We start from the raw sequence: 25,273 nt of genomic DNA, 5'->3' as shown, positions 1-25,273 counted from the left end.
TGGATTAAAGACTTAAACGTTAGACCTAAAATCATAAAAACCCTAGAAGAAAACCTAGGCATTACCATTCAGGACATAGGCATGGGCAAGGACTTCATGTCTAAAACACCAAAAGCAATGGCAACAAAAGCCAAAATTGACAAATGGGATCTAATTAAACTAAAGAGCTTCTGCACAACAAAAGAAACTACCATCAGAGTGAACAGGCAACCCACAAAATGGGAGAAAATTTTCGCAACCTACTCATCTGACAAAGGGCTGATATCCAGAATCTACAATGAACTCCAACAAATTTACAAGAAAAAAACAAACAACCCCATCAAAAAGTGGGCAAAGGATATGAACAGACACTTCTCAAAAGAAGACATTTATGCAGCCAAAAAACACGTGAAAAAATGCTCACCATCACTGGCCATCAGAGAAATGCAAATCAAAACCACAATGAGATATCATCTCACACCAGTTAGAATGGCAATCATTAAAAAGTCAAGAAACAACAGGTGCTGGAGAGGATGTGGAGAAATAGGAACACTTTTACACTGTTGGTGGGACTGTAAACTAGTTCAACCATTGTGGAAGTCAGTGTGGCAATTCCTCAGGGATCTAGAACTACAAATACCATTTGACCCAGCCATCCCATTACTGGGTATATACCCAAAGGACTATAAATCATGCTGCTATAAAGACACATGCACACTCATGTTTATTGCGGCATTATTCACAATAGCAAAGACTTGGAACCAACCCAAATGTCCAACAATGATAGACTGGATTAAGAAAATGTGGCACATATACACTATGGAATACTATGTAGCCATAAAAAATGATGAGTTCATGTCCTTTGTAGGGACATGGATGAAATTGGAAATCATCATTCTCAGTAAACTATTGCAAGAACAAAAAACCAAACACCGCATATTCTCACTCATAGGTGGGAATTGAACAATAAGAACATATGGACACAGGAAGGGGAACATCACACTCTGGGGACTGTTGTGGGGTGGGGGGAGGGGGGAGGTATAGCATTGGGAGATATACCTAATGCTAGATGACGAGTTAGTGGGTACAGTGCACCAGCATGGCACATGTATACATATGTAACTAACCTGCACATTGTGTACATGTACCCTAAAACTTAAAGTATAATAATAAAAAAAAAATTACCAAGTCAAGAAAAATTACCAATGAAGAATAACAAGTCTATTGACAGCAGATTTCTTAATAGCAACAAGAGATGCTAGAAAATAATTAAATTATAGCTTTAAAATACAGATAGAAAGTAATTATCAATCTAACATCTCTATAAAGTATCACTTAAGAGTAATGGCAAGAGTGCAGTGGCTCACGCCTGTAATCCCAGCACTTTGGGAGGCAGAGGCGGGCAGATCACCTGAGGTCAGGAGTTCAACACCAGCCTGGCCAACATGGTGAAACCCCATGTCTACCAAAAATACAAAAATTAGCTAGGTGTGGTGGCACACACCTGTAATCCCAGCTACTCAGGAGGCTGAGGCAGGAGAATCGCTTGAACCCAGGAGGGGGAGATTGCAGTGAGCCAAGATCGTGCCACTGCACTCCAGCCTGGGCGACAGAGCAAGACTCTATCTCAAAAAAATAAAAAAGAAATATGTTGAGAGTAAATTCTGGCTGGGCATGGTGGCTCATACCTGTAATCCCAGCACTTTGGGAGGCTAAGGCAGGCAGATTACCTGAGGTCGGGAGTTCGAGACCATCCTGGCTAACATGGTGAAACCCTGTATCTACTAAAAATAAAAAAATTAGCCAGATGTGGTGGCAGGTGCCTATAATCCCAACTACTCGGGAGGCTGAGGCAAAAGAATCACTTGAGCCTGCGAGGCGGAGGTTGCAGTGAGCCAAGATCACGCCACTGCACTCCAGCCTGGGTGACAGAGTGAGACTCTGTCTTTAAAAAAAAAAAAAAAAAAAAGAGTAAAGGCAAAATAAAGATATTTTCATATACGTAAAACCTAAAAAGATTATAACCCATAGGCCTGTCCACTGAATGGACTAAAGAATAAATTTCAGCAAGATGAAAAGAGAAAGAATAAGTGAGACACAAGTAATAAAGGCAGGAGGAAGACATAAAGAAAGGGGCAGAAGAAGAGGTAAAATTGTTTAAAAAATATAATTAATCACTAAAAAAACTTTAGAAACTAAATTTATCTCCTCAAAAACTAGTGAAATAAGATTAAAAATAAAATAAATGTTTTAAGTAAAAAAAAGATGTTTCTTTGTCTTAAAAAAAGGAACAAAATTTATCAGTAAAAACAAAAGGTGGTGCATCATGATTTATATTGATACATTTATTCTTTTGTATTTATCAAATTAAAATTTTACAAATGAAGAGAATAAACACAGAACTAAGGTTCTAAACAACTACTACAAGAAAGATGGGAGGGAGAATGTCAGAGCAAAACCAAAGCATGCCGCGGCACTTTTCTTTCATGGGAGGGGGAAAAAATTAGTAACTTCAAGTTTATCAGGAAGAATATATGGTCAAAATGTATGATAAGAATTCAAGGGTAATTGCTAATGAATGAAAATATGACCTAAAGCTTCTAAATCAGTAGAGAAAACAGTAAATTGGGTGGGAGGGGAATATAAACTTTATTAATCTAGCAGAAAGCAAGAAAGAAGTAAAAGGAAATGAAAACAAGCTACACTAAAGAAAGAAAACAAAAATAAAAATGCATTCAAATAAATTTGTCAAATACAAAGTCATTAAACTTGCAAATGAAAATAGACTATCAGCCAGGCACGGTGGCTCACGTCTGTAATCTCAGCACTTTGGGAGGCCAACAAAGGTAGATTGCTTAAGCTCAGGAGTTTGAGATTAGCCTGGGCAACACGGCGAAACCCTGTCTCTAGAAAAATCCAAAAAATTAGCTGGGTGTGGTGGCACGTGCCTGTGTTCCCAGCTACTTGGGAGTCTGAGGTGGGAGGATCACCTGAGCCCAGGAGGTTGAAGCTGCAGTGAGTCATGATCATACCACTGCACTCCAGCCTGGGCAACAGAGCAAGACCCTCTCTCAAAAAAAAAATAAATAAAATAGACTATCAGATTGGATTGTTACAATCAACCTTAAAAATAAATGAAATAGACTGTCAGATTAGATTGTTTCAAATCAACCTTCTGCTGCTCATAAGAGACACAACTAAAACAAAATGACCAGGAAATCTGAATTAAAAAGATATGGAAAAAGAGACATCAGGCATTTCAAATATTAAACAAAAGATTGCTGGTGTCAGGATAGTCATACCTGGCAAATAAAATTTAAGAGAAAATGATGTTGCTCAGAGAAGCAACATCAGAATGACATCTGATCTGGTGATCACATGGTGGATGACCCCTATTCTAGATCCTGGGCTCCTATCATGGGGAATGAGAACCATACCTCGAGAGGGTAAGTTTCACAAAGACATGGGATAGTCTGTGGCCTTCACCACCACACTAGCACTACATATAGCCATGCTGCATGGCCAAGTGCCTGGCACATACCAGGAGTTCAGTAATACTGAATTAATCACATCTCTGAACTCTCACTGCTTGAGAGAAACCCCAGTATTTTGTGTACCCTCAGAGGTAAACATAGTGCAGAAATGCTGGTCAAGGACTGCCTGTGTCACTTCCTCAAGTTCTGGATGGCAGTTAACACCCCTCCATCTTCCCTCCTCCATCCCTGACAATATGTTCCCAGTCCTCTCTATTTTGTGGGTGCAATTATGTAGAATAAGATTAGAAAACTCCATTGAAAAATATCTAAGGTTGAGGGTCTTGAAGCATAACACAGGAACTGTACTTCCAGGGTTCATGTTCATTCCTGGGATAAGTAAAAAGGGAAGACAGAGAGAGAGAGAGAGAAAAAAAAAAAATTCCAACAACACAGGCTTTTTGAGACAGATAATAATCACTTCATTTTCCATAGGGGGAAAAAAGTCAGAGTTGTCAGTTATTTTCAGAAATAATTTTATATTCAATTCCAAAACTGAGAAAATAATATAAATGCATTCAACTCTGCCAATAAGCTCTACCTTACTGACAGGCAGCTTTGAATGAATTTTGATGGGAGGTGGCTTTTCTGAAATTACTAAATTAAGATCAATAATTGTACCTTCATATTTCTTAGGCAAAGCCTTCTCTTTGCTATTAATACGACGTTTTTCACTCCAAAACAGCAGGGAAAGAAGCAAAGGAAATAAAAATGCATGCTCTCTAGTCAGTCCTAGTCCACCACCTTCCTTAGAATCATCTTGAGAGGTTAAGATAATCTCCAGCTGTGACTGAAGAAGAGTGACTCGCACAGGATTCCAGCCAGCGATGGTGGAGAGACCATAATCTGAATTTTTATCTGTCCTTTTCTTCAAGGAATACCTTAATGCTTAGCAAGGGAGACTTTTTAAGTGAAGCTAAATAAATTGCTGTGCATATGTAAGAGTGTTAGAAACAAAGAAATAGATTCACAAAAGGAAAAGTTAGATCAATAACAGGCAAATAAAAATTCCTATCTGCACATCAGAATCCATTTCCTGCCATAATTTAGCTCTGATATTTAATTGTCTATAGCCCATAAAAGTGGGCCAGTTGTTTCTGCTTCCGGCCTTTATTCATTTCCCCTAACAGGGTTGGAGGTGCGACTGAATATACAATAGTTGTTTTGAAATGTAAGTTTGCCAGGGGAAAAAATAGAGGTAAGAATAGAGAGGAAGCTGAGAAACAGCTATTCCATTTGTTTGCATATTTAGGATTTTTTTCTAATTGACAGGGATGGAGGGAAGCAAACTTGGATTTTTTGTTCTTTTGTATTGTAAGATGTATATCTAAAAGGTTTTAAAACATATAGCTAAGGACTACTGAAAAGTGAATCCCATGAAGCCACCACCAAGAGCAGGAAATGGAACCCTGCAGGAGCCTTTCAAACCTTCAGGAAGCATAATTCCTCCCTCCCCTCTAAGAAGAAACACCATCCTGTTTTTTGTCACAATGACTTCCTTGCATTTCTTTATGGTTCTTCTAATTGCTTAAACACCCCCAAAGAAATGGAGTTTGTTTTTGCTTGTTTTTGAATGTCACACATAGTACTACAGTGAATGTCTTTGTTGTGTCTAGTTTTCTTTTTTCTTTTTTTTTTTTGTATTTCAAAATAAAAACTGTATTTTTGCTTTTCTTTTTTCTTTTTCAATTTTTGTTTTTGTACAAGATTCAATAGTTATCACATATTAACTTATACACAACGGGATCAACCTCCTCCTCCATGTCGCTTCAAGTCCACATGTTCTGGCTATAGTCCCCAACATTATTTTCTGAGAAATATATTACCACAGTTTGATTTAAATATAGATACAGTATATAATACTTGTCTCTGGGAAAAATCAAATTTTAATATGCAAACGTTTATATAATACAGAAATGGAAAAAACTACAGTAGGCACACAACCTAATTATGACTTGTGGATGATGATTTCTACATACTCTCCTACTGTAAATGAATAGTTAAAAGTCTTAAGAAGATTTTATTTATATGTGCACTTGTGTCCACCTTATCCCATATACTATACATGTCTATTGACAATCTGGGAATTTAAAGGTGCAGCCCTCAAGAGATTGTTAAATCACCAAAAAAAAAGGAAACAATTAGGCTCTATTGGACAAGAAAAACACTCACAAAATTTCCAATTTTAAATTTCATATCAGTAGGAAAGTATTAAAAATAATTTTCTGTATATACATATGGGTATATGTATATATTGAATTACACATATGTCCCACATTATCAATACAATTCAAATGGAGACATTTTGGTGAGTTTTTTCATTAAATGATCACTATGTCAAAATTTAAAAATATTTTATTACATCATTAAAATAATTCACTTGCCATTTCAACAGCTTACACTGTTTTTTAAATTTTTTTAACTCTTCATAACTAAACTCCCTGATCCCTAGTGTTAAATCCCCTATTTAAATTAAAACTTGGTGCTCTTTGTTACTCAGAAACTGATAGATAAAATCACATTTACTTCAAAATTCTATCAATCAAATACATTGTTACCTGATTTATCAGAGAATGTTGTGTCTAGTTTTCACCCAATCCATTTGTTAAATTTAGCCACGCCATTGCACATAGATGTAGTTCATTTATTTTCATCGCAAAACTGTATTCCGTTGTATGAAAATAACGTAATTTTCATCCTCTATTCAACTGGTGATGGACATTTGGATGGTTTTCCATTTGGGGTTATTTCAAACAAAGCTGAACATTCTTGAACATGTGTCCTGGTACACATGTGGAGGAGAGTCTTTTGGACAGATGTTCAAGAACGTTCAGCCTGGGAGTGGAATTGGTGAGTCACGGGGTGTTTGCTTCTTTAATTTTGCTAGTTACTGCCAAACTGTTTTCCAAGGTGCATACATCAATTATCATCTCACCAGCTGTGTATGAGAGCTCCAATGTCTGAATGCCTGGGAAATTGGCAAACAGCTTTTTCTTGTTTAAATTAAAAGGCATGTAGTAGATCATGAAGAGAGGAAATACAGAGGATGCTTGTGCTTAGGCATACTGCAAAGCATATGGACTTTAAACCATACATGATTGAATCCTCCCTTAGTATTAACTATGCAGCTTTACCTTGTTTGCTTACCCTCCTCAGTTTTCCTTTATGTAAAACAGGAATACCTATTTCAAGGCTATTTGAAGGATTATATAAAATATATTTACAGTGCCCAACCTAGTAAGTGACACAAAGCAGGCATGCAATAATCGTTAGCTGTCAATATCATTCTCTTTCTTACTTATTTCCAAAACCAGAGCTGAAGAATCAAGGTTCCAGTTTCTCTGAACAAGGTATGAGGGCAGAGAACTACACCCTGTAGATTTTTTTTTCTGGTTTTACATATCTGTTTATTTTGTGGTACCAGAGCTGAGAAATGCATCTTGAATAAATAAGATCAGAGAAACACAAACCTTCCTTTAGGTCCTTTAGAACTCTAAATCCAAATATCAAATCATGCACAGCAAAAGGTATTGCAAATCTCTCACAAAGGATTTAAAAAAGAATGACCAGAAAGTAACTTAAAACAACTATTTTCAAGCAAAGCTAAAGTGGGACAAGTAAATATTCCAACAGATTTAAATTTGACAAATTTCACTCACTCACTATGATCAAGAGGAATAAGTTCCCACCTCATTCAGAAGCAAGTGTGCTATCGAGAATGTTCTAAATATTCCCTTAGAGTCATTCATTCATATCAGGCTTACTATAACAATTGACAACTGACTCTTGATTATTTAAGACCCATTTAAAGAGTTACTCACCTCCTTTCATTCTGAGTTATTGTGCCGTTTTCTAGCTTTTTAACTGTGGTCGCTAGTACTTTATTGGCATCATTAGCAAAGTCTAAGTCTCGAACTTCAGACAGTGGAACAGACACGATTGCGAACGCTTCTTTATCTTCTTTGGTTTGGCAGGTTCCAATCTGAAATGTTTTTCCATTAAGCTTAGTTTTATAAACAACTATACAATATTCTTTGAAGACTAACACATCTAGTACTGTTTAAGAAACATAAGACAAGAATAGATCATCCGAACACAGTAACTCCCACATGCATCATCCACTATGAAAGGCTGCAGGGACACAGAGATTTCCTGTGCCCACTTCCTACCCTGTTCCCAAAGCCCCACCGGAAACTTCTCCCTTTCACACTTGCCCTCTGCTTCAGTTTCGACAGAGTAGAGAAAAGGCACTCCCGGATTCTACTCCTCCATCCATATGCTGCTACCATTCTTTCTGGTGTCTCTGTAGCATCCTCCTGAATCACAGCTTTGCTGCCTCCAACCCATTTAGATCAGCTACCTAAGCAACTGGCAGACATGCATGCTTGATGAAATTAATTGCAATGATCTGTAATATTGGTGAAGATGGAGTATAAGGAACATGTCACACAGCATTCCTATCCTAATCCTATTCTCATGGCATTTGGCTGAAAATTAAACCATCTTCAGTGACATTTACCTTTAACATAACAGGCCTCTCTTCATCTGTGTCTATGGGGATACTAGTACTGGTTACCCATGTGTTGGTGCATAAATGCCTTAACCGAACATATGAGTTCCTAAAAGCAAAACAATATAAAAAAACAAATTATAAAAAATTAGCACATTTACATATTGACATCTTTAACAGTTTCATATATTATATGAACATAAATACATATTAACTAGTAATTGACTCAAGATCCCTCTGCTTTAAGGGGAAATTCGGAATTATAGACTATTTCAAAGCATGCAGCATTTTTACCTAGGTAGTAGTTCTCAAAGTGTGGTCCCTAGACCAGTGGCATCAGCATTGCCTGGGAGCTTGTTAGAAATACAAATTCTGAAACTTCATCCCCATCGACTGAATCAGAAACTTTGGGGGTGTGGCCCAACAATGAGTGGTTTAATAGGTTCTCCAGGCAGTTCTGATGCATGCTAAACTAAGAACATTGATCAAATAGCCAACTCAGCTAACACTGCTGGCAGACAGTAGTGTAGTTTGTGTAGTTTAATTGTCTGCATGTGAAAGTATTAATGTACAATCAATCCTCATTATTTGTGGCTTCTGTACTTGTGAATTCTCCTGTTCAGTAAAATTTATCTGTAGCCCCCAAATCAATATTCAAGGAGATTTTGTGGTCATTCCAGAACATACATAGAGTGGCAAAAATTTAAGTGGCCCAGTAGGCACATTTCCAAGCTGAAGTGGAACAAGGTGATGCTCTGCCTTCTTGTCTCAGCTCTCATGCTATAAACAAGTGTCCTTTTTGTGGCCCACTTAGTGCCATGTTTTTCATATTTCACAATAAGATGGCCCCCACATGAGGTGTAGAAGTGCCATCTAGTGTTCCTAAAGCACAAGAAGGCTGTGATGTGCCTTACAAAGAAAATACTTGTGCTAGATGAGCTTCGTTCATGCATGAGTTATAGTGCTGTTGACCACAAGTTCAATGTTAATGAATCAGCAACGTATATTAAATAAGGTGTATTTAAACAGAAGCACACATAGAACAAGGCTATGTATTCGTCAACAAAAACGTTGCGACCAGAAGCTCACAGGAACCTAACTCTATATTTCCCCTAGGAACAATGGTTCAGTATTTGCTAATTCCATGTACCATGAATTTTAAAGATTGACTAGATATGAACTGTGAGAGAATGCCTAAGAAAGGACACCTAGAACTTCATCCTACTCAAGTATTACCATTTTTAGTAAATCCTTTATAATCTTTTGTTATTTCTTTAACAAATATGTGTATAGTGTCTATTAAAAGAAAAGCACAGTAAGTACTCTGCCTTCAAGTTGCTTACAGATCAGTGTAAAGATAAGGCATAAATACGTCTTAAAACATAAGGTAAAAAGCATTAGGGCCAAGAAAAGAAAACCAAATAAAATGCCAAGGGACTCAGGCAAAGAGATTCATTCAACAACCTGGTTCTGCTCCTTTATAAAAGTAGATAAAATACAAACTGAGCTTCAAATATCTAAAATAGCAGTTCTCCAATCTTTGTTCAAATAACTAGAAATTCTGAAATGCCTCTGTTTTATCACTTGGCATCTTCTGCATTGAATTACACAGGAGATGTAATTTGTATTCAGTTGTCATCAGGTCCCCTGGTGATTTAGTACAGAATAAAGTTTAAGCAGCATTGGACCATAAAGTCTGAGAAACACTGGACTCCACAGTGGAATCACTTGGGTAATACATGCTTTAAAAAGAGTAAAGCCTGCACCCCACCTGTAAGACTCTGATTTCATTGGTCTCAGTGTGGCCAGGGCATGGTGAGGTGTCAACAATACCCAGGTGGTTCTAATTTACAGTCAGCTTGAGAACCACTGTTCTAACTCAGTCTCTAGTTCCTGATCTGTAAGAGTTACTGCCAGTATCCAATAAGACAACATTTATTAAGAACTTGACACAGGACTTAATACATAAAAAGTGCTCAAGAGTTATATTATAATAGTAGTTATTAAGCATTAATTAATGTTGGCTTGAATACAATTAATGACAGATCAATCGATGTTAATACAAAATTCTGCACTACACTGAATAGGGCTTCCACAGTTCTGAAAAGTAATAGATTAATGATTCTATATAAAGTGAGGCTCAGTGGCCCTCATCGTGGTTCTATACACTTTCTAGTAAGACCCTTTTATCATTTCCTTAAGCAAATTCTCTTGGTTAGAGTTCAAGAAGGACTCCCTTTTTGCTGACTTAAATCTAAAATAAGTAAAGTCATAGTAAGGATTGATTAAGGTCCCAGTCCTGGGAGGAGAAAGCCAGAGACCTGGGTCAGGTAAAACCAGAGAGGATCTCTTTACAGGCTTATATTGATGGAAAAAAAAAAAGAGTGAGAGATGGACTCATATAAGGTATGAAATTCAGCAACATTTCTCATGAATGAGAATAGCCATAAAACACCCTGGGAAGCTCTACCAGCAATGTTTCTCAATAGTGTTATTATAGTAACTTTTTACCCTCCCTGGAGGAAACCCACACAATGTCTGCCTTTCTGCATAGGTGCCTTCAGCTTCACCACTGCCATCTGCCAAGGCCAAGCACAATACTGCTCCATCAAGGCCAATTTAGAGCCATCCCACTAACCCTAATAATACGGGCAAGACTCCTCGATGCATCTAGAGAGTGCATCATAGCCTTATGGTTGAAAGATGGACAGTTGTAGACAAAAAAGCTTAACTAAACTAGTCAAATTCAGCCTGGGCGTGGTGGCTCATGCCTGTAATCTCGGCATTTTGAGAAGCTGAGGTGGGTGGATCCCTCGAGCCCAGGAGTTCAAGACCAGCCTGAGCAATATGGCAAAATACCATCTCTACAAAAATATACAAAAATTAGCAGAGCATGGTGGTGTATGCCTATAGTCCCAGCTACTCAGGAGACTGAGGTGGGAGGATCACCTGCGTACCAGAGGTAGAAGATGCAGTGAGCCATGATTGTGCCTCTGCACTACACCCTGGACAACAGAGTGAGATCCTGTCTCAAAAAAGATAAATAAATGAAAAGTAAAATAAAATGGTCAAATTCAAGCAAAAGAATGTAAGATATTGTCTTACCTTAAGTTCTGGCAATCTCATTTCCAATCCCACAACCCCTCCCTCATTTATGTCTAATTACTCTGGCCTTCTCACTGGTCCTTAAAAACACCCAGTAAATTTCAACATTTTTCATTTCGTGTTCCTGCTGCTTGAAATGTTCCTCCTAGGAAGAGAGGACTTGATTCCTTAATTCATTCAGATCGTTATTCAAATGTACTAACTCACAGAGGCCACAGTTGAACACTCCTACCTAATAGAACTCTGCATACCCTCCATTTTTTCTTCAAAGCACTTTTATTACCTGACCTTATATTAATATTTTATGTCTATTGTTTTGTTTACTGCCTGTCTCCCCCATTTGAATGTGAGAATATAACCAGTTTGTTCACTGTTGTCTTCCCAATGCCAAGGGCAATGCCTGGAATGTAATGGATGTTCAATAGATATTTCTTGACTGATTGACTACATAAATGAACAAATGGATGAATGAAATGGGAAATCTGACATAATAAAAATAAATGATAAATATATAAATAGAAATGCTTTTATATTATTTTTCATTTTAGTAACCAAAGGCCATACAAGTAATAAGAATAAATGATTCTTATAAATTTTTCAGAGTTTCTTTGGTCCTGCACATTTTAATTATTAATAAGAATAAAACAAACTATGTTAACCTCCTCACAGAAGAGGTACAATGTTTTACACATTTTTCTTCATTATGTTTGCTCCCTTGATATCATAAAAATATATTAATATTATTATTTTCATTCCTCACCTACTGGTATAATTATTCAAAGAAACATCTTTTAACCATAATTTTTTTTACCTTGGAACCAGGCAGTCAGCTCTCTGAAGAGTTGTGGCATCTAGTTCAAAAAGGGATGCAATGTCATTGCCATGCGGGACTGAAACCAAAGTATACATGATCTTCTCCCCTGCCTGGCGTTTTTTCTTTGAAGTTGGAGGGACTCCATCTCTCTGTTGAGGAAGTACAAGGTTATTTACTTTTATCACGTTTCTTGCTAAACTCTCCAATTAATCAGGTGATAAGGTTTAAATGTGCATGTTATTTCTTCCTTGGACTGAAGAGGTGTCTATTTCACATCATCCAGAAACACTAGCTCTAGCCCGACAGCCATTGAGGTAATTACTGTCAACAGTGATGAGTCCCACACTCCTAGGGCGGGGTGGCTTGATCTGCCCACATCATTAAGGCACTAACGGTACCAATAGTTATGGACCCTTCCCTCGTTCTCTTAAACCTGTTTACAAAGTAGTAATTTTGACCATTCCACAGTTAAAACAAACACAGAGAAGAGCCCGTGTGTTGAATCATCTAGATTTCTGAAGTTAAAGTAAGCATGGCAGTGTGCAGGAGTTCATACCTAACTCCCCAGGCATAATAATACTTGGAGAGGAGCAGAATCAACAGCAACATTCCCATTCACCACCTGCTTGCTCCCCTAGATTCAAGAACATACTATAATTGCATAAGAAATAAAATAAAAGGAGATCTCCACACACAGAAGCCTTCATAGTGATGTGAAACTTGGTCAATGCTTCCAGCACACCCTACCATTTTAAGCAGAAACCAACAAGAGATTAATGAGTATGTGTTTTTACTAGAACTTCCCCAAGTCCCAGTACCCCATGGAAGAACTGGTTGCACAAGAAACCAAAACAAGGGATGCAATATAAGCTTGGTAGTTAGTAGATAAAAATAGTGACTTACACATATTTATTAAAACAGTTGAAATTTGAAAATGAGAGTGGAAGAGAGAAAGACAGACAGAAACACTGTCACTGCACTATCACAGGAAGGTGAATGAAACTGAGGGAAGGAAGGGATGCTCAAAAGGCAAATGCAAGCAGCCTATATCCATGGACAAGCGTTTCTTTAATGGCTGCTGCGACAACAAGATATTACCCCTGATCATCCCAGAACATTCACTTGGAGTCCCTACCCCCTCCCAGAGATTGTTAATATCATTTTACTTGGATCAAAAAGCCTTGCTTTTTGGCCTCTTCTGTAAATGGTGCACAAATGGTAGCACCGTTGAAATGGGAATGGGCAGAGGGAACTGCCAGTGTTCCTAAACAGGAGCAGGATTGTTATCTGCTAAAGCCCTCACAGCCTCGCAGCACCAGGTAGCTCCCGTCATCTTTGACTTCTGTGTCTTCCACAGAGACCAAAATTCAGAGTTAAATGAAAGCAGGGGTTCAGCAAACTCTCCACAAAGGGTGACCCTCATAACAGTAGTTTCTTATTTGTAAATATAAACTCTGTTTATTGACTAGAAAAGGGCATACTTAGCATACTATACATCATAAGGGAGTATGGGCATGTAGGAAGGAAGAAAATGCAGAAACAGTTAGCAAATGATACTGCTGAATTTTTTTTTAAGACAAGGTCTCACTCTGTTGCCCAGGCTGGAGTGCAGTGGCACAATCAAGGCTCACTATAAGTCTCGCTCTCCAGGGCTCAAGAGATCCTCCCACCTCGGCCTCCTGGGTAGCTGGGACTACAGACGTGTGCCACCACACACCACATCAACAATTTTTATAATTGTTGTACTAACTGGACCTCAGTATGTTGCTGAGGCTGGTCTCGAACTCTTGAGCTCAAGCGATCCTCCCTGCTTGGCCTCCCAAAGGCTGGGATTACAGGCGTGGGCCACTGCACCTGGCTGATATTTCTGAATTTATACAAAGCTTCTCACAATACCAAAGCCATTCCTTTGGTTGTTCTCATTAATCCCACAACAAAAAATTTAACAGAGAGAAAGGTAAGCATTATAATTTCCATTGAGCAAAGAGATGAGTGCAGTTACCTAAAAAAGATGAAAGATGAGGGAAGGGGAAAAAGAAAGGGGAGGAAGAAGGAGAAGCAGAGGAAGAAGAAGGAGAAGGGAAAAGAGGGAAAGAAGGAAGGAGAGGAGGTGGGGAGAAAGAATAGAGAACAAGAGGGGAGCAGTAGATGGTGGTAATGAATGCTCAGCCCCAAATTCAACTGACCAGGGCCTGAATCCAAGCCAACCCAAGCCAGAGGCCAGGCCTGAGGCCCTTAAATACTGTATGAGTCACTCCTCTAAGAGTAAATAAAAACTCATGGCTAAGACCCTCCCCCAAGTCTTCTGAAAAAGTTATCTTGGGTCTTGGGACCCACTTTCACGGTGATTTGCATGAAGGATGAGGAAGCCTAAGAATTGGAGACAAAATATATGAGGGGGAAAACCACCCTCTCATCCCTCAAGAAGAAAGTCTAAATGTCTTTAAATAACTCAATAATGAGAGTAGTCTGTCCAGACAAATGAGTTCGAAGAGATGGCTGGCACAATGGCCTCAATAGCTTAGGATCATGGAATCTCTTCCCAAATAATCTCTAGTAGTAGTTAGCAGCTAACCTCTAGTGGTAGTTGGCAGCTACTCAAGTGAAATTCTATTGAAATTTACTCCCTGGGTTTTAATTAGTCTCTTTAAAACTTTAGACAGCACTTTTACAGTTTTATCCTGCATTGCAATTCCTACAATGGGTTGTGAGCAAGAGCCTTAAAAAAAAATTTAAAAAAGGAGAGCGAGCTAGTTTGAATGGAAAGGTAGGAACAGGGGAAAAAGAAGAAAAGGGAAGTGAGTGTGGTACACTAGAAGAAAAACAGGAGTGTGCAAGAAAAATGGCCTGTGGTCCAGTGTTACTGCAGATTCTTTTTATTGGCAGGGAAAAAAATGATATCTAAAAATATGTGTAGCTTACTGAGGAGTGAGTGCTATAAGTTAATACTATTAACCTATTTTTTAGATGAGAACACTGAGACTTTAGGGGCCAAGTTTGCATAATTCTCATGTGGTGGAGCTGAATAGCAAATCCAGCTCTAGCTGACTCCACAGTCCTAACCTGTTAACTATTATGCTACAGAGAGACCTTGATAATCAAGAAGGCTCTCAGAAAACCATCAACTAACAACCTGGAGAAGATAAACATAACGGACTCTACATGTTTGCCTTTTTTGCTCTACTTCTGTAACTGCCTGTTGCTGGGTTATTTATTTATTTATTTATTTATTTATTTTTTTTTTGAGATGGAGTCTCACTCTGTTGCCCAGGCTGGAGTGCAATGGCGCGATCTGGGCTCACTGCAAGCTCCGCCTCCCTGGTTCATGCCATTCTTCTGCCTCAGCCTCCTGAGTAGCTGGGACTACAGGTGCCCGCCACCACACCTGGCTAATTTTTTGTATTTTTAGTAGAGACAGGGTTTCACTGCGTTAGCCAAGATGGTCTCAATCTCCTGACCTCGTGATCCACACGCCTCGGCCTCCCAAAGTGCTGGGATTACAGGTGTGAGCCACTGCGCCCAGCCTTGCTGGGTTTATTTTTTTAAAAACAAAAGAAAACAAGATGCCAAGAAAAGCCCAGGACCAGATGGCTTCACAGCTGAATTCTACCAAACATTCAAAGAACACCAATCCTTCTTAAACTCTTCCAAAAAAAAAACAAATGGAAGTAGAGAAGATACTACCAAACTCATTTTATGAGGCCATCATTACCCTAATACCAAAGCCAAACAAAGACACCACAAGAAAAAAATCTATAGGCCAATATCTCTGATTAATATAGATGCAAAAATTCTCACCAAAACACCAGCAAACCAAATTCAACAACAGATCAAAAAGTGTATACACCATGACTAAGTGGGATTTATTCCTAGGATACAAGGTTGGTTTAAACATATGCAAAACTACCAATGTGATACACCACATTAACAGAATAAAACATAAAAACCACATGATCATCTCAATCAATGCAGAGAAAGCACTTGACAAAGTTCAACATCTTTTCATGATTAAAAAAAAAAAAACTCTCAACAAAATAGGTGTAGAAGGAAATTTCCTCAACATGATAAAGGCCATTTATGAAAAGTCCATAGCTGATATCATAGTCAATGGGGAAAACCTGAATGCTTTTCTTCCAAGACTTAGTACAAGGCAAGACTGCCCACTCTCACCATTTCTATTTAACACAGTACTGGAATTATTAGCAGGAGCACACAGACAAGAAAAAGAAATAAAAATTGGGAAAGAAGGAGTAAAATTATCCCTGTTTCAAGTGACATGATCTTATACATAGAAATCCTAAAGACTCCACTAAAAACTATTAGAACTAATCAATAAATTTAGCAAAGCTGCAGGATACAAAATGCACATACAAAAATCAGTCACGTTTCTTTTCACCAATAAGAATCTATCTGAAAAGATAACAAGAAAACAATTCAATTTATAATAGCATCAAAGAGAATAAAATATTTAGGAATAAATTTAACCAAAGAAGTGAAAGCTCTGTACTCTGAAAACTGTAAAACACAGAGGAAAGAAACTGAAGAAGATACAAATCAATGGGAAGATATCTCATGTTCATAGATTGAAAGAATTAATATTATTAAAATGTCCATACTACCTAAAGCAATATACAGATTCAGTGCAATCCCTATCAAAATTCCAATGGCATTTTCTATTGGAAATAGAAATAACAACCCTAAAATTGGTAGGGAACCACCAAAGACCCAGAGTCATCAAAACAATCTTGAAAAATAAAAGCAAAGTTGGAGGCATCATACTTCCTGATTTCAAATTATACTACATAACAACATTAATCAAAACAGTATGTATTGGCATAAAAACAGATACATAGACCAATGGAATAGAATAGAAAGCCCAAAAATAAACCCAAGCATATACAATCAACTAATTTTTGACAAGGCCATCAAGAAGACACAATGGGAAAGAATAGCCTCTTCAATAAATTGTGCTGGGAAAATGAGATATCCACATGCAAAAAAAAAAAATGAAACTGGACCCTTATCGTACCCCATACACGAAAATCAACTCAAAAGATCTGAACATAAGATCTGAAACCAAAAATCTCCTAGAAGAAAACACAGAAGCAAAGCTTCTTCATATTGATGTTGACAAGGATTTTTTGGCTATCTCACCAAAAGCACGTGCAACAAAAGCAAAAATAAACAAAGTGCGACTACATCAGACTAAAAAGCTTCTACACAGCAAAGGAAACAATCACCAAAATGAAAAGGCAGCCAACGAGTTAAAAAAATACATTTGCAAAAGCCAGATAGAAGTTTAATATACAAAATATATAAGGAATTCACAAAACTCAGCCAAGAAACAAATAACTCAATTAAAAAATGGGCAAAGGACCTGAATAGACATTTCTTAAAAGGAGACATGCAAATAGCTAACAGGTATATGAAAAGGTGCCCAACAGCACTAATCATCAAGGAAATGCAATCAAAACCACAATGAGATGTTACCTCACACCTGTTAGAATGGCTACTTTCGAAAAGACAAGAGATAACAAGTGTTAAGGAAGGTGTGAAGAAAAGGAAACCCTTGTGCATTGTTGGTGGGACCGTAGATTGGCACAGCCGTTGTGGAAAACAACATGGAAGTTCCTAAAGAAATTTAAAATAGCACTACTATAAGCCCCAGCAGTACCTCTTCTGGGCATATTCCCAAAGGAAATGAAATACCACCTCATAAAGAAACATGCACTCTAACACTCATCGCAGCATTATTCGCTATAGCCAAGACATGGAAGCAACCTAAATATCCATCAACAGATGAATAAAGAAATTTGTGATATATATAATATACATTTATATACAAAATATGATTCATCCTTGTAAAAGGAGATCCTGCCATTTGTGACAACATGGATGAAACTAGAGAACATTACGCTAAGTAAAATAAGCCATACACAGAAAGGAAAAAAAGCACATGCTCTCGCTTATATGTGGAATCTAAACAACAACAACAAAACAGAAAAAATAAAACAAAACACAATACGTAGAAATAAAGAGAACAGAATAGAATGATTATTACCAGGAGCAGGGGGAATGGAGAAATAGAGGTCACAGTGCACAAAGTCACATATCTGTAGGATGAATAAGACTAGAGATCTAATGCACGGCATGCGGAGTATAGTTAATAATCGTGTATTCTCTACTGGAAATTTGCTAAGAGAGTCAATTTTAGGTATTTTTATCACAAAAATAAAAGGTAACTATGTGACATGATGGATACGTTAATTTGCTTGACTAGAGTAACATTTTACTATACATATGTGTATCAAAACATCATGTTATATACCTTAACTATATACAGTTTTAAAATGAAAAAGAGGCCAGGCACAGTGGCTCATGCCTATAATCCTAGCACTTTGGGAGGCCAAGGCAGGTGGATCACCTGAGCTCAGGAGTTCAAGACCAGCCTGGGCAACATGGCGAAACCCCATCTCTACAAAAAATACAATAATTAGTTAGGCATGATGGCACACGCCTATGGTCTCAGCTACTCAGGAGCCTGTAGTGGGAGGATCACCTGAGCCCGGAGGTCGAGGCCACAGTGAGCCAAGATTGCATCACTGCACTCCAGCCTGGGTGACAGAGCAAAACTGTCTCAAAAAGATAAAAAGGAGAAAAGAAAAAAGAAAAAAAGAGAGGGAGGGAGGCAGGTGGGAAAGAAAGGGAAGGAAGGGAGGGAGGGAAGGATGGAGGGAAGGGCAAACTCAAAAGTGTGTTGGTTCATTGATCTACATCATGTAGCTCAACATGAAAATCTAGGTGTTATAATAAGATATGGATGGCAAAGACGCAGTTTTCCCTGAAGGCTCTGAAATCTGATGGTGACACTAAAGCCACACTGCTGTCCAACTGCAAACAGCTGACGCAGGAAGGCCTGAACAAGGTCTATGCAATCCTCTTTTACAGGGCCCAGTAGAAGACCATGTGCAAGTAGGAATTCCTTGTCAAGGTTAAAAACTGTAGTGACATCTGATACTGAAGAGGACAATGATTATGAAGAACACGGCATACAAAAGGAAGGAAGGAGGAGGTTTAGAAGAGGACGTGATAATTCTAAAAGAAAACAAAGGATGTTTGTTTTTAATGATATCCCCAGTAACATGAAAACTTGGGGAGAAATAGACCAGGAGAATTATAGTCACAAAGAAATATTGGAAAAGAGCTTTTTTTCCTGGATTTTGGAATCCTATTGTAGCCAAAAGAAAGAGCCACAAGCACACTGAGTGTTGTAAATACATGTGAGAGAAGACTGCCTCGGAATATAAGGACACAGAAGTTATGAACAAGATCAGTCAGTTATACAAATAACCTAAAGGATTTTTGTGACTATTATGGCAATGGGATTTGGGCACAAGCGGTTTAAGTGGAATATTGGGAAGGCACAAATAAAACATAATATTAACTAAGGAAGATAAAATGTTATCAGTCATATTGAACCATGTTTGAATAAAGGCTTATTAACAGAAGATCAGCATGTAACCCAAATAAATGGGGAATAAAACAGTTTCTCTCACCATTGCCTAGTGTAGAAGCAATAAATGGCTTGCCAGTCTTCTTGGAAAAATAGCATATCCTTAAAAGGAGTATGTGTTATCTAATTTCCTGAGTCTCCTGCACCCCAATATTCTAATTTAGCCTTTGATACATATTCTCCTTCAAGGAAAATGCACCAATTGAGCCAAATATTTAGGTCTATTTGGCAATTGAAAGTTGGCATTGTGGTTTATTCATCAGTCTTTTGTGAGTTTATTTAGAAGGAGTTAATCCTCCTGCATTTATCCCTCTTTTAAAATGCTAATGAAATAAACTTTCTAGACTTATAAGAAAAGATCAGACCCAGGTTCCTACAGAATGCCCTCCTACCCTACACTCCTTGGTAATGTCTCCCTGTAAAGGCCCAACAAGAGTAGTCAGGGACCTCTCTATTTTGACATTCTCACACTGCAACAATTAGACTGTCTTCCAAACACAGAAAAAACTCACCAGTTAGGGTTAATTAAAAGAGGTCACTCTGAATTACTCATACTGTTTAAGACCTGTGGTTTTATTTTAATTACACAGGATAAGTAGAATGCGCTATTCCACCCTTAAATAGTTCACTTAGGTTCTTGGAAAATAGCTTTAATGAAAAGAAAATCTCCATTTATAAAGACCATATAACAATTGTTTATGTGTGAATAAGAGCTTCAAACATGTTTAGAAGTTTTTTAAAACAGTGCTGTAGCCTTAAGCATTCTGCTTTCATTCTTTTGTACTCTGTTAATTTGCTTAATAAACTCTCTTGGTAGACAGTCTGACAGTAAACTTTAAGCCCACTCCTTGGAACGTGCCCCTCAAGCCAGCCTCTAATGACATCTGAATAACGTGTGATAAGTATACAATTTTTAATGTATGATTCAAGCCTCAATATAGAAAAAAGTAAATATATCTTTATAACATGAAGACAATTCAGTTTAAAATTGTGTCCTTGTGGCTTTTGTTTATAAACTCACATTGATTTTTTTAAGAAAAAAGACACAGAAACACTAGTTCCCCACACCGAATCACAGAAGCGCAACGCCCTCTCTCTTGCAGCATGAAAATACATTAAGGTACGACAGAACTTAAACAGGTATTAAATTTAACCTCAGCTAGCTCTCCAAAACACTCTCAATTTAGGGTAACACAGGGCCTTGGAATGTTAACCTGGTCTACTGAGCTCTTAATCAAACGAGCATTTTTCACTTAGAAAGAAAGCCACATAGCCTCTCAAGTTGTACATGGAGAAAATGCCCCTACGAAAAGCCAGCTGAGTCAACTCAACTAATGGCTCTCCTTGCTTCTCCTGCCGTCCTGGGGCCTGCAGGCATCCGCACAGCAGTCAGCCCCTAGAACACCTTCTCTGCTGACTCATTTGTGAGTCATCGAATTTTTAGCACAGACATCACGTTGCAATTCTGTTGTTGGGAGCCAGAGACATTCTGTAAGAAACGTCTGCATTTGCAGAGTTGGTTCAGACCTGTGAGCGGCCACAGCAGCATAACGATGTGCATGCACGTGTGTTTTTGTTCACATCCTCCAGGGCTCTCACTACTGACTTTATGTAACCGCACACAACACTGCCATTTACAGCTGCAAATACTTCTCTTGCCGAGGTTCCTTAACAAACTGCTACTCTCCAATTAATTTCTGATAGAACCTTTGTTTCTGTGTTTTCCTTATCACCTTGTCACTGATGAATATACAGTAAAACAAGGAAATTCGGGGGTCAGAATCTGGTACTCAGGAAAATTTGAGGGTCTGTCAGAATCTGGTACACCCCCCCTCCAAATTCTATGGACACAGGATTTTCAGTTATATTTCCACAAAGTTCCCTGGTTCCTGGAACATTCTGTTGATGTATATAAATGCACATAGACCGGTGGTTCTCAACAGGGAATGATATTTGCCCCCAGGGGGCATTTGGCAATTTCTGGGCACATTGTTAGTTGCCACAATCAGGGGCCTGCTATTGGCACCTGGTGAGTAGAGGGTGTGGATGCTGCTAAACATCCTACAGGCAAAAGCCATCCCACCACAACAGAGAATTATCTGGCCCAATATGGCCAGAAACCCCAATATCTAAAACAGACATTCCCAAGAAAAATCAGATCACATTCCACATAAATATGGTAATGTTAAGATGGGTAGCGTTAATTCCAAAAAATTCCCCTTCAAAGAGCCATTTGAAAAGATGCAGCCTTTCAAGGAGAAGAAACTAATGACTGTCAGGTTCCCAGCTGGGCTTGACACGGTTCCAATGTTTACAGGGTCCCTGTGGATGCTGTACATTTGTAAGATTGGAAATAATAGACTCCTTTGTAGAATAAATACAGCAATTTGTGTCTTAATGGGAGCTCTGACACACACCGCCTCATTTCAGTGGCACCATGCATGAACCTTTGAAACTTCAAATACGGAAGGCAACATTTTGATAAATGTTTCTAAATTACAAAAAAAAAAATATTAACTGGGCATTACATAGACAACGTCAGGAAAACTAGGAAAGAAAAAATTAGCATGGTCATAATAAAGTCAGTGTTACTGGAACCCAGATCTGAGGTGAAACAGTATTCCGTTTTGGGAAACTGATTGCATATTTCACAGGCTGAAGATAAACTCTAACAGCTCCTTTGTTTTCTTCTTTAGACAGAAAAATAATTATTGCTCTGTGGCAAATGTTCTATAAAATAGGAAGCCATATTGTTAGCTTTATGGCTCCACATTCTCAATTTTCTTTGCTCTCAAGCTAGGTATTCTGGAGAGGAAAAAAAATTAAATCAACTGTCTGCAGTTGGATGTCTCCCTGAGATGACAGATGAGACTCAGTCATAAACATCTACAGCAAAAGCAGACCCATCTGTGTTGAATGCAATTAAAGTACTGCCAGTAACAACGGCTTAAACAGAAGAGCACTCTTTCTCACCTTTAGAGGTCAATGAAGAAGTTGTTTTTTGGAATAAAAAGAAGAAAAACTATCAAGTCTAACTAAAAACTTGATTAACAGAAAGAGTGAACTTCACCATGGATATATGATCATTTATACAGTTTGTGCTGTTCCATAGAACCTCCATACCCTATGTAGTCAACCCTCGGTATCTGCAGAGGATTGGTTCCAGGAGCCCCTGCAAATACAAAAATCTGCTCAAGTTTCTCATATAAAATTGCATAGTATTTGCATATAACCTATACATATCCTCCTATATACTTTAAATTACCTGTAGATTAGTCATAATATCTAATACAATCTAAGTGCCAGGTAAATACTTGTTATACTGTATTGCTTTTTTAATTTGTATTATTATATTTTGGTGTTTTTGATCTGTGGATGTTTGAATACACAGATGCAAAACCACTGGATAGGGAGGAAGACTGTATTCTCCCACTCTGCTCAGGCCAAAATCATCAGCTGTATCACCGAATATTATGTAGTAGAAAGGAGATGCGCACAGAGATTTAATTAATTTGTACAATTTGAAATTTTGATATGATGCTCTTTTAATAGAAACAACTTACAAATTCAAAGAGTTTCCATCTGTCTGATCTTATTTTATCCTCATGGCATGCAGATGAAGTACATAAGACGAACATCTTCATCCCATTACACAGGTGGGGAAACTGAGTCTCAAGAAAGCTATCTCACTTGTCCAAGGCCACACAAGTTAATGGTGGTGCTAGAACAAGACTCTCTTGGCCCTACACGATGCTGAAGAAGTCACACAGAATATTACAAAAATAAACCTTGTGAAAGACAAAAGCAGCAGCCCCTGACATCCAATAGGTGGTCTGGTCCTCTTAGCAAGGCCATACTGTTCTCTGTTGAACAATTTCACAGAATGTCATCAGACAAGGCCACTCTGTGACTGTGATGGATCAAGACAAAACAAGACCATTCCCTAATCATGTCTAAACACAGACAAAATATGAATATTGTCCAAGCCACAAAAATGACTAAATATCCCTCTCCCCCAACTAATATGAGTGACTGTTGCTTCCTTAGAAGCCTGTCCTCCCTATAGGTAAAATTTATTAAGATACCAATTATAGAATTCCTCTTCCTGACAACATTCTCATCCACAGCAAAGCCTCACTTCCTTAAATCCTCCCCAAATCACCTTACACAAACACAAATCCTCTAGTAAGTTCTTTCTAACATGCTCTGAGATGCCCCACAGCTCCTCATGGCATGTTCCTTTCTCACTGCATAAGTAATAAACCCAACTTGTTCAACTACCCATGTGTTCCTGATGGTCTTTGGGTGGAGGCCATTGACAAGCTTATAGTAAGAACCAAAGAAGCCATGATTCACACTTTGCTTTTTAAACCTGGTTACTGACAGCATTTTCCTAAATCATACAAAAGTAAGAACCCAACAATCCTGGGGCAGCCATGTGAAAACCAACAAGAGAAGAGCCCACCCAGTGCGCTAAAATTGAATTATAAATAGGAGATCCAATTAATCTAATAAACCTACCTCTACGTTTAGAGACATTTTGATATGTTAAAGGTTTCATTGGGCCAATTACCTGATACTTCACAGCTTTATTTCTATCGTAAGCCTGGCAGTCAGACAGAGAAGGGGGTCAAACAGGGTTGAATGAGGTACATAAATTCTGATTGGTTTCACCTCCCCCATGTCAATATCCTCACAAATCCTAAAGCTATGTATCAATGCAAAGATACTGGCCATGTTAATTAAACATTCCAATTCTTTCTGTCAAAGGGTAAAATTTTGAATGATGCCGTAATAATACCTACCAATTTCAAAAGGAATTGCTAAACTCCTAAGAAAATTGAATTACAGATCGTATCTAGATCACATCAAAATATCTAGTTAAATGGCTTTTTAAAACTTTTTAAAAATCTAGCCCAACATCCAGAGATTTTGTCTGCATCACATCAAATTGTCCTGAATTTCTGAATTTTTGATTGAATAAAGAAGCCATGTTGTCACCATGAAGCTTTCTTCTTTACAGATGGTTAAAAAAGCAGGGTAAATAATAATAAAGATTGTCATGAAAACTGGTGTTAAAATAAAATTGAGATGTTTTTCGAGTAGGACATGTTTGAATATCAGAAAAATCAGTCAGCTAGATGCTTCAAGTTCTCCAAAAATAAAACCCAAATTATTTTGAATCCAAAAGGAATGTCCTATTGTCCTATTTTAACATCACACCATAATTCCATCTCTCCTTAATTTCTGTGCATTTCCGGAAACTAAACCTAGACCCACCATATCTCTCAGATGCCAGCTGCCTTTAGCACTCCACCAACAATGGCCTCCAAGTTGCAGAACTCTTCCCAAGCACCCATAATTGAACATCTTCTCATAATCTAAGCCATATCATCTTTTACCCATGACCCATAGGCTCTACTCTGAAAATCTCTCTGAGCCCCTAGTCTTCAAATTTGCTATTAAAATTCCAATCTATCCATATAAAATAATAACAATATGTTGAGATTTGTTGGAGAAAAGCCAGTTCTACTCACCACATTTTTTCCTTCATTTTGGGCATCTCGATAATCAGGATTAAGCTAGAAAAACAAAGGAAAATTTAGTTTTTCATTGCTATGAAAAGCACACTAACAAGACCATTGATCTTCAATTCAATTAATTATTCTATCCTCAACTAAGTTTAATATAAAAAGATGCTAAGAAAGAAACTATTAGTAAATATGACAATTTAAAATACTACCATCAAACCCTAGTTGCAGGAGACAAAAGCTGACATGCCAAGTTCATTGCCTTGGTTTATATCAGAACTGTTGACA

General features: G+C 37.9%; 1 protein-coding gene across 2 annotated transcripts in view; it reads right to left on the bottom strand.

The window, feature by feature from the left end:
* The window catches only part of ITPR2 (inositol 1,4,5-trisphosphate receptor type 2), a 506,436-nt gene that overhangs the window by 344,898 nt on the left and 136,265 nt on the right, over window positions 1-25,273 (bottom strand). For both annotated transcript variants that reach the window (XR_004665727.3, XM_003828909.5), the window contains exons 10-13: window positions 24,992-25,036; window positions 11,939-12,090; window positions 8,032-8,131; window positions 7,334-7,494 (exon numbers count right to left, since the gene is read on the bottom strand). Coding sequence is in view for 1 of the 2 variants with exons in the window: in XM_003828909.5 (XP_003828957.3) it covers window positions 7,334-7,494; window positions 8,032-8,131; window positions 11,939-12,090; window positions 24,992-25,036 (458 nt within the window). In the remaining variant the exon portion in view is untranslated. The remainder of the gene's footprint in view (window positions 1-7,333; window positions 7,495-8,031; window positions 8,132-11,938; window positions 12,091-24,991; window positions 25,037-25,273) is intronic.

Source organism: Pan paniscus, chromosome 10, assembly GCF_029289425.2.
Source record: "Pan paniscus chromosome 10, NHGRI_mPanPan1-v2.0_pri, whole genome shotgun sequence".
NCBI lineage: Eukaryota > Metazoa > Chordata > Mammalia > Primates > Hominidae > Pan > Pan paniscus.
The sequence above is the reverse complement of the archived record's forward strand: the minus strand, read 5'-3'. Positions and strand labels throughout refer to the sequence as shown.